At 35.0% G+C, this 15387-nt stretch overlaps 2 protein-coding genes across 7 annotated transcripts; both read left to right on the top strand.

Moving 5' to 3' along the window:
- The first annotated feature begins 1054 nt into the window (after positions 1–1054).
- LOC124914599 lies at positions 1055–7947 on the top strand. 6 transcript variants are annotated; one of them, XM_047455187.1, is made up of 8 exons: positions 1055–1189; positions 1851–1991; positions 3079–3146; positions 3259–3398; positions 3474–3515; positions 4032–4135; positions 5350–7253; positions 7356–7947. In XM_047455187.1, the coding sequence occupies exons 7-8, from the start codon at positions 5528–5530 to the stop codon at positions 7637–7639; spliced, it is 2010 nt and encodes a 669-aa protein (XP_047311143.1). In that variant the 5' UTR covers positions 1055–1189; positions 1851–1991; positions 3079–3146; positions 3259–3398; positions 3474–3515; positions 4032–4135; positions 5350–5527; the 3' UTR covers positions 7640–7947. The 6 variants fall into 6 exon arrangements, with proteins under 6 accessions (XP_047311143.1, XP_047311141.1, XP_047311140.1 ...); XM_047455185.1 differs by having other exon boundaries at positions 1851–3398; positions 4045–4086; XM_047455184.1 differs by having other exon boundaries at positions 1851–3398; positions 4045–4135.
- A 2290-nt stretch (positions 7948–10237) lies between these two features.
- LOC124913832 (U-box domain-containing protein 35-like) lies at positions 10238–15369 on the top strand. Its single transcript, XM_047454258.1, has 10 exons — positions 10238–10661; positions 10739–10845; positions 10936–11057; positions 11150–11385; positions 11489–11540; positions 11629–11971; positions 12039–12140; positions 12203–13414; positions 13478–13571; positions 15062–15369. The coding sequence occupies exons 1-10, from the start codon at positions 10448–10450 to the stop codon at positions 15073–15075; spliced, it is 2496 nt and encodes an 831-aa protein (XP_047310214.1). The 5' UTR covers positions 10238–10447; the 3' UTR covers positions 15076–15369.
- The last annotated feature ends 18 nt before the right edge of the window (positions 15370–15387 follow it).

Here is a 15387-nt window from a genome sequence, read left to right as displayed (position 1 = left end):
TATTGTTAATTATTTTGAACATTAATATCTAGAAGAAACTATTATCATTCCCTACAAATCAAAACTATGAGAAACTATTGCATCCCTACCATTAGGTCTAATAATAAATTGACGGATATTGTTCTTAGTTACATTTTATTAAACATGTTTTTTATAATGGAAATGTTATAATGTAACATCTCTTCTAACTTAGTTAGAGTCCCTCGCATTAACGAGAATAATTTGAAGATCGCTCGTACTTTGACCTTTGACCGTATGCGAAGACAATATTTAAGGAGGAGACGATTAGGTTGATTCTATGGTCGGTGGTCTAGATCCTACATTTGGGTATTAGAAATCATGTCGTAGGGTTTGAATTTTGTCAAAGTTTTTTTTATGGGATTAAATGTATGTTTTGATAAAGTAATATATACACTATAAGAATTTAAAAATAAAAAGAAGATTATTTTTTTTAACTTTGATCGAGAGGTTTAGTTTTAAAATAGTTTAAATAATTTTTTTAATTTTTTTTTAGTTCTGTAAATATTTTTAAATGCTATTTAAAAAAAAATAACATTTTTATTGAAAAATAAAATGAAATGAGTGGTAAAAATTGTATTAAATTTAATTGTAATATCAAAGAACTGACTTTAGTCTAAGCCTTAGCCATACTAAATTATAATATAATATTTTTATTTTAAATTATATTCGATAAATTTGAGTTTTTTAATCCCATTTATTTAAAAATATATATTTTTATAATAAATAAATTGCGAAAAGGTCAAATTGAAGTCCAAAACCAAAATTTTGGATATTTTTTAAGCCTTACAAATTATTTATTATTAAAATTATATAAAAATTAAAATTTTATTTTTAACGATTTTAAACACCCGTTAACTTATTCTTATTCTCGATTAAGTTTAATCGGGTTTAATATTCCTAATATTTTGAAAATTAGGACATAACGTTCAACTAAAACTTCATATAATATATATATATATATATATAAAACGCAGTTAAGACCGAAAAGAAATACCAAAATCTGAAAGCACCGTCATCTTAAAGAAATAACACTACCTGCCATACCTCCGGAGATGAAGATGAAGATGATAATCACGGTCACAACTGCCAATGGGATGATGCGGCATACTATGCCTATCTTCCTCATCTATTTTCTCCACCATATTTCAGTCTATGACTCTGTACCAAGGTACTTCGTTTTAATGTCTAGTTCCTCTACGACAGCCTTATGCTATGTGTTGATCTGAATGTGATATCGTTTTGAACATCAAAGTTACCAAGAGAACGATGTGAATTAATGATAGATATTTATGAAATTACTTAATATGTTTACCATTTATGCGATTTTATTTGTTATTAGATCAACGCTTATGACTATGACCTGATATATGTAAGTTAGGCATTACTAGAGATAAGCCTATTATACTAAAATTCCCTTTTCAGAATTGATGTATACCCAGTTCTTAGTTTTCTTCCTTTTAGATATATCACACTTTTAACATATTACTTCTGTAATGTCAAGGAAGGACTATTTCTGTGCTCATCTTGTTTCTTTTTGGCGTTCATGTACTTCAATACATCTTCATTTCATTGTAAATGAGGTTATATTTCTTGACAGGTTTTCTGTTGGTTAGGTCTACTGTCTACATAAACTTAAGATCTCACTTATCTTCCCTTTTTAGCAGTCTTGGTCTTCTTATTTAACTGTAATGTTGGTACTCTTGTAAGCTCACTAAAGGAAAGTCTAGACTTGATTTTAAAATGGTACTTTTGCTTTTGAAACTTTCAACCTTAATTAGCCAGACAAATATATGAGAGACACTTTTTTGCCTTTTTTTTTGTGGGGGCAGGATGTTGAGGGCGAGAGAAGGTACTAATGGGGTTTCTCTAACCATTTTATCAAAGCTGAGACAAATGTGGGCATCTCAACATTTCTCATTGCTGCAATGGTTTTCACATCTTAACTAATTCGTTTGCTATGTTGCTAAAAGGTATAATAATCTGAATCCCCTATTTTGGAATATTTGATTCTTGGTACTCCATGTATTAGCTATAGTTATCTTATTTGTACCTAATTTCTGCTATAACGAAATGTATGGAGGGAAAAAAATAGTACTTTCTTATGTGATATAATGATTCTTCTAGTCAGGTAAAAGGTCATTTGACATGTTCATCATTTGTTTTTCTTCTTAGGTAAACCTGCTCTCTGTTATCATTTATTTCCTAATTCAGGAGATAGAGTTGATACTAGTTATTACTGTAGTAACCTATAGCCAACTTCAGTTTTCTGCCGTTTCAGTTGGAGGTGCACTTAAACTTGAGACAGCTTGTTTAAGTAATGCAGAGTTACTGGTTTATACTATACTTGATAGAATGTTTTAACATTTTTCATAAATTTGAATGATCTTGAAATGACTAGTATATTCATAATTTGGCTACAGTTTCATGAAAATATCAGGATGTTTCATAAATCTATTCATATCTAGAAATGCTTCCTAACTAATCTTTCTTGGAAACTCAATTTGCAAATGAGGGCTTGTGGTTAAGAGGAAACTTTGTTGGTCTCCTAAACTTGTGTAAGTTTGAATGAAATAAACTTAAAGATGTTTATGTGTGAATGTTGCATTAAATTTAATTTCAACTTGTTTAATGTGAACATAAATGATTGTAGAATGTTTAGGTGAGAATAACATGTTTTGGTGTGAATGTGTTATGGGGTTTTATTATACTTGTTGTACTCTGTATAATGATCATCAAATTTATGTATAATATATCAACTTAAGAATGTTTGTAAAAAAACAACCTCGCACATGCATACCAATAGTTGTAACAAAAGCATGATCTTGGGAAAGTTCCAATTTTCATGTATTAATTTCCAATTTATTGTTCAGAATATTTGGGCTTTCATATTTGTCCAAAATTATTTTGTGAATGAAATTTGTATTTTATCATGTAAAATGCTTTGCCCCATATATCCTACTTTTCTATTTTATTATTTTCATGTTAGTTTAAAATCCCATTTTAAAATGTTGTCAAATAATTTTTTTTCTCAATTTTCTTTCTTGCGTTTAAATAAAGTCAAGTGACTAATACTATCGGGTTGTCGAACAAATGGTTTGGCAGTAAGCATGCAGGACTTCCAACTGGTACAGTTTTTGACGTGTCTATTTACACTTTAAGTCATTTATGATATCTACCAAACAACTCATGATCTTTGGGCTTGTTTTATTTCTTTGTCATTAAACTTTTTTCCCAAAGGAGTGCAAATCTCGTTTCACATTTAGAAAGAGAAGGAAATCCAAGGAAACGTTCATTTGTGGATATAATCCATCGGATTAAGGTTTGTTCAACGCCGCCTTCTCTTCGTACCGATATTAGTGGGGCTTCCATCCCTGCAGGTTGATTACTGTCTACAAGAAGCTACCAATTCAATTTTCATACCAGTCTAACCTCTCATCAATTTGTTTATATAGGGCTCGCAAGAGACGGAAGGAAGGGTCAATCAACTATCCAAGGTGTGTACTTGATCATACAATTCACTTTAATGGACATAATTCATTGCGTTGTATGAAAATGTATGTGGATGACTTCTTGATTTATCGGCGATCTAAATTTTCTGTATCCTCTGGCTATTCTCATTGAGTCTTTACTACTTTGATCTTCTTTTCCTCAAGAAACTCGATTCTCTTCATTAATCATTATATGCTGCCAAGGCTGCTAATATATTTTCGAGGATATGTATTTACCTTGATCCATGATGTTGAGGAGAAAGTGAAAATGCTTTGAGCGCCGATTTTGTTTTACTCCATTGTCATTCATCTTTCCCCCCCAAAGGAGTGCAATTCTAATTTCACATGTAAAAAGAGAAGGAAATCAAAGAAATTGGTCATTTGTGGATACAATTCATCTGGTTAGGGTTTCGTTTAGTGCAGCCTTCTCTTCGTACTTGTAGAATTTCATTCCGGCATGTTGTTTCTTTTCTACAAGCAACTACCTATTCAATTTTCATAACCAGACTAATCTCTTATCAGGTTGTTTATATAGGGCTTGCGAGAGAGAAGAGGAAGGATCAATCCACTATCCATGGTGTGTCTTGATCATACAAATTCACTTTAATGGAAATAATTCATTGCATGTATGAAATACGCACGACTTCTTGATTTATCTGCAATCTCAATTCTTTGTTGCCTTTGTCTATTCTCACGATGTCTTTACTTCTTTGATCTTCATTTCCTTATTAATCATTATATGCCAAGGTTGTTGATTTGTTTCCAGAAGTATGTATTCACATTCTCCATGATGCTAAAGAAAGTGAAAATGCCATGATCGCCTATTTTGTTTTACTTGTGACTTGTCTACTACATTTTTTCCCTAATCCTGTAACCAAGGCAAACAATTGGATATCAAACTGTGACTAGACTGTTCATTTCTAAACATTATCCATCTTCTCCACTTGTTTTTAGATTCTCACAAAGACTACTTCCATTTCCTTAGGAGGGATGGTAGATGAAAGAGCTTAGGCGTTGTATCCTTACATATTAGATTTATATTTTTTTATCACTTTGAGATCTCGTGTTTGAGCCTGTGATGAAGAATATGAGCACCAGATAGTCTATGTCTCCTCTTTAGCAATAAGAACTTTGAAGTTAGAGTTAGTAATTAAAACCTTTAGTTCTCCTAAGCACACAATGATCTATATTTGTCCAAAGACAAATATGGAGAAATTTGTAAAGAGTTTATTAGAAGGGATTTGATTAATGCTTCTTGTGAAAGATTGGGTTTTAATATAGTAGGTGTTTGATACAGATACATAATATTCTCCTAACGTTTAGTTGCAAATTAGTACTAGATGTTTTTTTTATGTAATTGGTAATTTTGTTTCACTAATGAATTGGTGTGTTTACACTGAACAATCATGTCCATGGTGTGTGACTAATCATTCTGCAATGACTTTTGTAAAATATATTTGACAAATGCACGCCATTTGTAATATGCCAATTTAACTTTCTTCTTAAAGAAGCATGTTGATCTCGAAATGGGACTACTGAATTCCTGATGTTTCATATTTTGTGTTGGAAGAAGTGCTTACTGTCTCTAGAGAGAACAAAACAATTGTCTTGTAACTGTATTGAGTTAAGTTTATACATAGCTGCTCTTCCATATATACAAGTAAATCTAGTTATTTATGGAATGCGGGTAATCACTAATCTATCTCTATCACGTATGTTCATAACATATTTTCATATATTCTACAGTTTTTATCATTGTGTTGGAGATGAATGCTTAGTGCTATGATTCTCTTATTCAATGAAGCTAGTGACTTTGACACCTTTTTTTTTTGCATCACAGCTAGTCCAAGGTGATCTATGGATCTTAAGAACAAGCCCTCTTATCACATTTGATCAAATAGTAGGACGTTAAGACAGATTGAATCAAGAAAAAGAGACTAGTTTGGAAAGAAATCTATCATTTCTTTTTCTGAAACGTACTAATTTGTTGGAAATTTCTTCATACACTGGAGGCGGAAATGAGTACAAGTGCAGTAAGTATGGACATTCACCATTATGGTGTTTTAATTGATGACAAGAAGAGACAAGTGCAGTGCAACTTCTGTGGAAAAATCGTGAGCTGCTTCAGCCGTCTCAAATTCCATTTAGCTGGAATAAGGGGAGATGTAGCTCCTTGTCAGGAGGTTCCACCTGAAGTAAGGGAACTTTTAAGAACTGAATTACTAGAAAAGAAAAATTCACGCCTAACTAAGGAAGTTGAGAATCTGAAGCGTGCAAACATCCCTCGCAAGAGGCAGTTGCACCTCCAATCAAATGACATTGAAATTGAAACCATCGACATTCAAGATGTTGGTTTTGGGGATCATAAGCGTGTGAAAGATGACAGAAGCACAAACTCAGTTACTCTTATACAAAGAAGCACATACGTACACGCAGGTGGAGAGTGTAGTAGCCCAGTTCAACCACTAGAGGAGGAGGTTACTCAAAAAATCATTTCTAAGTTCTTTTATGAATCGGGCACTGATACCAGCCCTGCCTTTTCGTATAGTTTTCAGAAGATGTTAAACTCTCTTGGATGTGGGCAAATGGGTAATCCTAATCTTATTATACCATGTGACTCAGATTTGAAGGGAAGGTTCCTTCAGGATGAAGTAAAACATATGCAACAATATGTGCAGAAGATAAGAGATTCATGGGCAAGCACGGGCTGTAGTATCTTGTTGGATGGATGGATTGATGAAGACGGGAGAAACCTCGTAAATATTATAGTTGAATGTCCACAAGGCCCCGTCTATCTCCAGTCAGCTGATATTTCAGCTACTACTAGTAGTGACAATGCCTTGGAGCTCTGTCTTGATGATGTTATTGCAGATGTTGGGTTAGAAAATGTAGTTCAAATCCTAACATACACTGTTTCAGCACGGATGGAAGCTGTTGGCAAGCAATTAATGGAGAAGTACAGATCAATTTTTTGGACAGTGAGTGCATCTCACTGTATAGAACTCGTGTTAGAGAAAATGCTTCAGATTGATATGATAAACACCACACTGGTTAAGGCCAAAACCATCACGAAGTTCATTTATAGCCGTGCTGCAATAGTTGAACTTATGAGGACTCATACGTGGGGTCGTAACTTGATTAAGCCTTCCCTAAATAAATCAGCCATTTCCTTTTTGACTTTAGAGAATATTGTTCTGGAAGAGGAAAGTTTGAAGAATATGTTCACCTCCTTAGAGTGGACTAACTCTGAGTGGGCTCTTAGCACGGAGGGAAGAGAAGTGGCTGATTTGGTGGCTGATCAGTCTTTCTGGGAGGATGCATGGGTAGTGTCACGAGGAACTATTCCCATGGTGCGTGTTCTTCAGTTGATTAATGAGAATGATAAAATCAAGATGGGTACTATATACGAAACAATGGACCAAGTTAAGGAAACAATTAAGAAGGAACTCAATGGAAGAGAATCTTTGTATGTGCTGTTATGGAATGTTATAGATGAGATTTGGAACGGCCATCTTCATAGCCCTCTCCATGCTGCCGGTTATTTTTTGAATCCATGTCTTATTTATTCAACTGATTTCTTTAGTGATGCGGAAGTTGTTGGTGGTCTTATGCGTTGTATAATGCGTATGACAAAGGCCCAGTCTTTCGAAGATATTGTCTCTAGGCAGATTGAAGAGTATCAAGAAGCCAAGGGTGCTTTTGGAGAAGGAAGTTCCTCTCACAATCTACTAAATGTTTGTCCAGGTTATATATATATATTATTTTATTTTATTTTTGCTGCCAATCTTTATTTAGCTTCAGCTAATAAATGAATTGATATTTGTGTTTTCTTAATTTTTTCGACAGCTTCATGGTGGACTACTTATGGTGGTGGATGCACAGATTTGCAGAAGTTAGCCGTGCGAATTCTGAGCCAGACCTGCAGTGGTGGTTCAAAATATCAACTGAAGAGGACATTAGCTGAGAAGATGCTCACAAAGGGTAGAAATTTCTCACAGCAACAACTCATTGACATGACATTTGTGCATTATAATATGCATTTACAAAATGTTACTTCAGGGCTCGGTATTAGTACTTTGGCAGAAGAATTAGATGTGCAGAACGATTGGATTTCTCAACCAGGTTGTTGAGGGTTGGGTTGTGTGGTGGGTGGTTGTGTAAGAGAGCCTTCTAGCAACTCCTCCCCATTCTGAAGGTATTGGATTTTCTCTATGGATTGATCTATCAGTTGATACATTTCTATGGTTTACAAAGACTCTAAGTATGTCGTTTTAAATATTGTGGAACAATAAATTGTTGTGTTGGGATGTTGAGTATCAAGCTTAAAACATTAGACTTGGCTGAATGTTGTCTTTTATTTGTGAGATATGCAAGTTTCAAGGTATGCAACTATGCATATTAAAAGTGAAAATTTCCATATAATACTTTATTTGTATTATGAATTGTGTTTATATATATATAGTAGCTAATGATGGTGTGTGTGGTTGTTTAAAAGATACTGGTTAAAAATGCATACACGTGTTGTAACGCACTTATTCCGTTTTTTATGCTACACAAATTAAAAACAAATCATTTTATAACAAGGTAATGATAATTTTCATAAATATAAATTGAGCTTGTTTTAGTGTACCATCTTTTCATGTTCAATATTATTGAAAAGATTTCTATTTGGAAAGTAGATTATTGACGGTTTTTTCCTGAATAAATATTGTTCTTTTGGTATTTTACATTTCTATGGTTTACTAAGTCTCTAACTAAGTATGTTGTCGACATATTGTGGAATGTTTAGTATCTAACTTAATAATTTGACTTAGTTGAATGATTTCTCTTGCTTATTGTGATTTGTGCATTTCAAGGTATGCTTATCAATGGGTGAATTTATATATCATATGTTAAAAGTTCTGAGTCTTGCTCTAAATTATCAAGTCTTCCCCAATAAACTCAATAGTGGTACAAATCCAATTTAGGGTTCACATTGGGATAAATGATAATGTACCAAAAAAGAAGTCAAAAGATGTTTTTGTCTTCCACAGGCTTACCTTGTTTCATTTTCAATACTCCAGCACCAACTTTATTATGAAAAATTTCATAGCATACCTCATGCTGAAAGTGTATTATCTTTCTATATAGTAGTTATTGTTGGTATGTGCGCGTTAAAAAGACACTAGTAAGAATGATACAGATACGAGTTATTTTATGTGTTATAAGTAATATATAGAAGTGCTTACTGTCTCCAAAGAGAACAAGTCAATTGTCTTGTTCTATGGATCTTAAGAACATGACCTCTTATCACATTTGATCAAATAATTGAAGGTTAAGAAAAACTGAATCATGAAAAAGAGACATACTTTGGAAAGAAATCTATCATTTCTTATTCTGAAACGTACTAATTCATTTGAAATTTCTTCATACACACTCAAGTCTTATCAAATTCCATTTACCTGGAATAAGGGAACTTTTAAGAACTGGATTACTAGAAAAGAAAAACGCACGCCTAATTAAGGAAGTTGAGAATCGCAACTGAAATTTAAAGCATCCGCATTGGTTTTGGGGATCATAAGCGTGTGAAAGATGACAAAGCACAAAATCAGTTACTCTTATACAATGAAGCACATACTTACACACTTGTGGAGAAGTAGTCCAGTTCAAACACCAGAAGAGAATGCTCAAAAAATCATTTATAGGTTCTTGTATGAATTGGGCATTCATTGATACAAATCTTGCCCTTTTGTATAGTTTTCGGAAGAGGTTAAACTCTCTTCTTGGATGTGACTCAGATTTGAAGGGAATGTCCTTTTAAGATGAAGTCAAACATATGCAACAATATATAAAGAAGATAGGTGAATATCCCAGCTTCCATGGTGGTCCTGGGTTGGAGTCCGTCAGACAGCAAGTTCTGTTCTTTTGGTTAAATTGTCAAGTGTGATTACCGGTTATGTGTTTAACCTATGACTGCAAATGAGTCAAGTTACTCGTGAACAGCTTGTCAGTCGCTCGATCAAAACTCGATTTGAGTTTGATTTTGATCAAGTTTGAGCCGATTCGTTTAATATTGAGTCGAGCTCGAGCTCATATAATATTTGTTCGATGCCTTATCTAGTTTTTTTAGCCTGAAAATAAATAATATTTTATTTATTTATTTAATATTTAAACCTAAAATTTAAAATAAATATTTTTTCTTTATAAATATTTGAAAATTTAATTGTAGTTCAAGTTTTTCGAGTCGAGACGAACTTGTAGGTAAATAATATAACTCAAGTTCAAATTAATAAACTCATTTGAGTTCGAGTCGAGCTAATAAATACTTAATCGAGTCGAGCTCAAACTGACTTGAACTCGGCTCGAGCTCAAACTGACTTGAACTCGGCTTGACTCGTTTGCAGCCCCAGGCCTTGACCCCGAAGATTAGTCTAGTCGCACTCCGAAAGAGGAGTGTAACCTATAGTTCTCAATATAAAAAATATATAAAAGATAAAGAGATTCATTAAATGGATGGATTAATGGATGAAAATGAGAAACTTAGGAGGAAAATATATGCTTGTGTTTTAATGCACAAAATATGCATTAATTAAGAATGTTTATATTAATTAATCACTTTGAATAGTTGAGTAAAATAACTATTATTTTCTCCCAAAATCATTTTATTTGAGTAATTTAGGGTTATTATATTTGCTTAATTTTCCCGCTAAAACCCTCTCTCCTAAATAAAGGGTTAGCCCGTTAAAAAAGCAAAGATTAAGAATCTAAGATATAGCTAGAAAGGAGGAAGAAGAGGAAAATGGAAGATATAGAGTTCTATGGAGGAAGAATCATGGTGAGTTTCTTAATCATGCATGGGTTAACAATAAGCATGTTGTTGGTAGATAAGGGGAGAGTAAGATTCGATCGATCGTTGATGCACAATTAAGAAAGAGCCAAATCGATCCATTCAAATAAAGATGTGGCTCCCAAACGCGAATTCTTCAGCAACAGCAGCAGCAAGCAACGCGGGAACGAATGTGAGCGGAAACAGTTTGGTTGCGGTAGCCATCGATAAGGACAAAGGCAGTCAACAGGCTCTCAAATGGACCATCGACAATCTTCTCTTGAAAGGCCAAACTGTCATACTCATTCACGTTTTGAACACTCGATCCAACGCACATTCTTCTCCCGGTAATTTAATCAATTGATCATCACTTTCTCCTTTGGTTTTGTACAATAATCGAAACGTTCTTAATTAATTATCATAGCCGGGATGGCATTTAACGGAGACGCACAAGCACATCGGAAGCAACTGGCTGATAAGCAAACCAAAGAATTGTTTCTCACCTTCCATTGCTTCTGTACTCGCAAAGATGTAAGTTTCTTTATATATAGATAGATTGATAGATAGATATGGCTATTAGGGTTCTAGTGTTCAATTATCCAATGTGCATAATAAGAACAGGTAAAGTGCCTTGATGTGGTTCTAGAAGATACAGATATAGCAAAAGGATTGTTGGAATACATCTCTTATTCAGCAATAGACAACTTGGTTCTTGGTACGCCATCCCGGCGTGGATTCATTAGGTGAGACGGGTTGACTCGTTATTACAACAACTTAATAATGACAATGATTTTTTTGTTAATTCTCAAGTTTTTTGTTGCCTTGACCATGACAGAAAATTCAAGATGACTGACGTTTCATCTCAAGTATCCAAAGGGGCTCCTGACTTCTGCACCATTTATGCCATCTCCACCAAAGGAAAGATCTCTTCTGTGCGCAATGCTTCACGACCTGCCCCCTTCAATTCTCCCCTCCACAGTCAAATCGAAAAGCAAACGGCCCAGGACCTTAATGTCAGTGCTCGTTGTTCCTATGAACACTCCCGGTCAAGGCACACTTTTAGTATGAAAGGTCGGTCTCCCCTTCATAAAGCCTAATTTGAGATTTTCTTCTTAAACATATTATATATATAACAAAATTAATAATGAATTGACTTCTCTTCAATACCTATCAGACAGGACTCCTCGCAAGCAATGGAGTTCACAGAGTGAGGGTGAATTTATCAGGTGAACTTCGATAGTAGGGATGGATTCGTCTTCCAAACTTAATCCCATGTTCCTGTTTGGGATATGAACTGTTTTTAACGTGTGGTAGGTCACCATTTGGACAAACAGGACGAGGGTACAATAATAATACAGGGAGATCGAATCTGGGAGATTTTTCTGATTCTTCAGAGACAGACGTATCTTTTGTAAGCTCAAGCAGGCCAAGCACGTCAGATCGCTCTTCGATTTCAAATCTTTCAGTCTACGACATTGATTATAGCTCAAGCAGGCCAAGCACCAGTTCTGAATATAGTTTCGGCTCCATACGCCAAGGTGGTGTTTTGCTCAAGTACCCTGTTGATGGGAGTGGTTACCTTGTCCCCGAATTCTCGTCTGCATCCATTGAAAGTGCAAGAAGCTCCACCTCTTCCACCACCAGCTATGTTGCCTTGGTATGTAATGTAAATATTCAAGCCAGTCACCTTTCAAAACTGTTGTTATCGTTAAAAACTATTGTAGGACGAAGTGGAAGGTGAAATGAGGCGGCTAAAGCTGGAACTAAAGCAAACGATGGACTTATATAGTTCAGCCTGTAAGGAAGCTCTAACAGCCAAAGAAAAGGTACCCATGTGTTCTTCTAGTAGTTTCCATAACACTTGCTCAAAATTAACCTATTATTTTAGGCAATGGAGCTGCATCATTGGCGCCTTAAAGAAGAACGAAGGCTGGAAGAAGCTCGAATGTCAGAGGAGGCAGCTCTGGCAAGGGCGGAGAAAGAGAAGGCCAAGTGTAGGGCAGCAATGGAAAGTGCGGAGGCAGCTCGTAGGATCGCAGAGTTGGAATCAAAGAAGAGGCTCAGTGCCGAAAGGAAAGCCCTAGTGGATCGCGATAACAAGTTCATAGGCCAAGACATTAGGTACAGACGTTACACGATTGAGGACATTGAAGAAGCAACCGAACTTTTCACTGAATCCCGCAAGATTGGGGAAGGTGGTTACGGTCCAGTCTACCATTGTTATCTCGATCACACTCCCGTAGCTGTGAAAGTTCTCCGTTCTGATGCTGCCCAAGGACGTCAACAATTTCAGCAAGAGGTTGAAGTGCTGAGCTGCATGCGACACCCCAATATGGTGTTGCTGTTGGGAGCCTGCCCTGAATATGGATGCCTGGTTTACGAGTACATGGCCAATGGAAGCTTGGACGATCGCATCTTTAGGAAGGGGAACAGCCTTCCTCTCTCTTGGCAACTCAGGTTTCGAATTGCAATGGAGATAGCCACTGGCCTTCTTTTCCTCCACCAAACCAAGCCAGAGCCATGGGTCCATCGTGACCTCAAGCCAGCCAATATCCTCCTTGACCACAACTGTGTAAGCAAGATTAGTGATGTGGGCCTTGCCCGCCTGGTCCCACCTTCCGTGGCTGATGATGTCACCCAGTATCTCGTGACATCAGCTGCCGGGACCTTCTGCTTCATTGATCCAGAGTACCAACAGACTGGGATGCTAGGCATCAAGTCTGACATCTACTCGTTTGGGGTTTTACTCTTGCAACTCATCACGGCCAAGCCTGCCATGGGTTTGTCTCACCACGTTAGAAGGTCCATTGACAAAGGAACCTTCGCCACCGAGATGTTGGACCCAATTTTGAATGATTGGCCTGTGGAAGAGGCACTCATTCTGGCGAACCTCGCCCTTCAGTGTGCAGAGCTGAGGAGAAAAGACAGGCCTGATCTAGGAAAGGTTGTTCTGCCAGAACTTCAGAGGTTGCGAGCATTTGCAGATCATAATCAGCAGCCACATCATTTGACGATGCTCTATGGAAGCACTTCCCTTACCAGTGCGGAGCCTTCACCTAACCACAGTTTTGCTAGTTCTACATTTTCCCACTCAGCACAGGTTAGCCCCATTGAGCCACGTGATCATTGTTATATACATTTCTTCACATTTGTTTACATGCAGGATGTGATGAGCGACTCTGATCTGAACATGCATTCGAGAAATAGTAGCCCGGCAAGTCATTCAAGTTGCGCTTCCTTACCTGATGATATTCCAGGTAATAATGTGCAATTTAATTGAGCACCCATGCAACTTATTCAAATTGAAGGCTTTTGTCTGTCTATTTGAAGCCTTTTCATATATGGTGGAAATCAGCTTGTTGCAAGTTTGGAAATAATTGCATATAATTTTTTTATAAATATTTAATTTAAAAAATATAGTTATTATAAATTATGTTGATATACCTAAAAGTTTTAGTATTATGTTACTTACTAGGCTATTAGTTAGTTGTTTGTTAGAGACTAATAGCATATATAGTGTTTTTTGTCAATTCTTATATAAGAAGTTTATCTGGTTTCTCATCCCCTTTCTTCTATTAACACTGATTTGCCATTCTTCTATAATCACTAGTTTTCTAGTTTCTTCTATGAACCCTAGAGGTATGTAACATATTAATCATAGGAAATTAAAACAGAAACCTAGGTGAACAAATGAGGCTTTTGCCTTAATGAACAATTACACAACAGGATAAAGTAAGCAACCTTTACATGCATTTTAATATTACTATTTAAGCAAGGCCTTGTTCTCTTTGTTTTTTTTTTTAAAACCCAAACAAAATTAATTTCCAATCAATCACTTCTCAACAATCGCATTATTCATTTCATTAACCAAAATACTAAAATACTCTTTATTTTAAATTTTTTTATTTTTTATTTATATATATTAATACCCTTTAAGTCTTTTTACAAAAAATAATTATCACCTCCTTAAAATCATCAACAATCATTATTTTTTTCTCCCTCTAGATTTTTAAAAAAACCCCAATCCGAACAAGGCCCAAGTGTGATGCACGCACGATGACACATTTATTTTGTTATAAATATTCAACTGGATGTCAAATGATTCAAATTGATAGTATACTAATAACATAATAGTACATTTTTATGAATATATTTTTTAAAGTAAGCAACCTTTACATGAATTTTAATTTTACTATTTGAAACTGTGTGATGCACACGAACATGACACTTTTTTTTGTTATGAAAAATCAATTGGAAGTCAAATTGATTGTCCAAAATATTAGTTGGAGATCTTTTTTTGAGAAGGAAGAACTTTTCATCAGTTACTCTGTCGTGAATATCGCGATTTTGTTGGAGATCTTATTTTATGAAAAATATATAATTTTACTAAATATGATCAAAACAAAAGTTTTCTTAAAAACATTATTTTTTTTTAAATGTTCATATTAGATGAGACAACCTTGTATGTATCCACATCCTCCTTCATCGCTTTGTCTTCACTCTGTAGTTTTGTACTTTATGCAGGCTTCACAATATCTGTTATTGAATACCGTTTTTTTTCATTTCACTTTCATTGCCTTTATTCCCCCATTGTTGTGTTTCATGGGAAATCAATTTACATTAAGAAAGATGGAAAGAATGTGATGGTATTTGTGTATGTAAAATAATGTGTTTGACAATTTTTTGACGAATCCATGATTCCCTTTTCATGTTAAAACCTTATTATTTTTATTGAACTTAAATGCAGACCTAACTGAATAGACTAGCTTTGGATAAATGAAGAATCTTCCAAATAGCGAAGATCAGTAAGCATGTGAGAAGCTTCCCAAGGCAAGATTCTTATGACCATCAAAGTAGCCACAATGTTCACTACATTCATTGAGATTGTTTAGCTTTACTCCTTGTCCTAGGAAAATTGAATCCTGTAAACACATTATCGCGTTTTTTGTATACAATATAACCATGTATATATTTATATATGTATAGATCATATAATGTCTTGTACCATACCTTTTGTTTTTTAGTTTTACTACAAGGAACTCGACTAAGGGTGAAGCAGGTCTTGTGAACAAA

The sequence above is a fragment of the Impatiens glandulifera genome, chromosome 9 (genome assembly GCF_907164915.1).
Source record: "Impatiens glandulifera chromosome 9, dImpGla2.1, whole genome shotgun sequence".
NCBI classification, from domain to species: Eukaryota; Viridiplantae; Streptophyta; class Magnoliopsida; order Ericales; family Balsaminaceae; genus Impatiens; species Impatiens glandulifera.
Note: the sequence above shows the minus strand (reverse complement) of the source record. Positions and strands in the feature narration are given on the sequence as shown.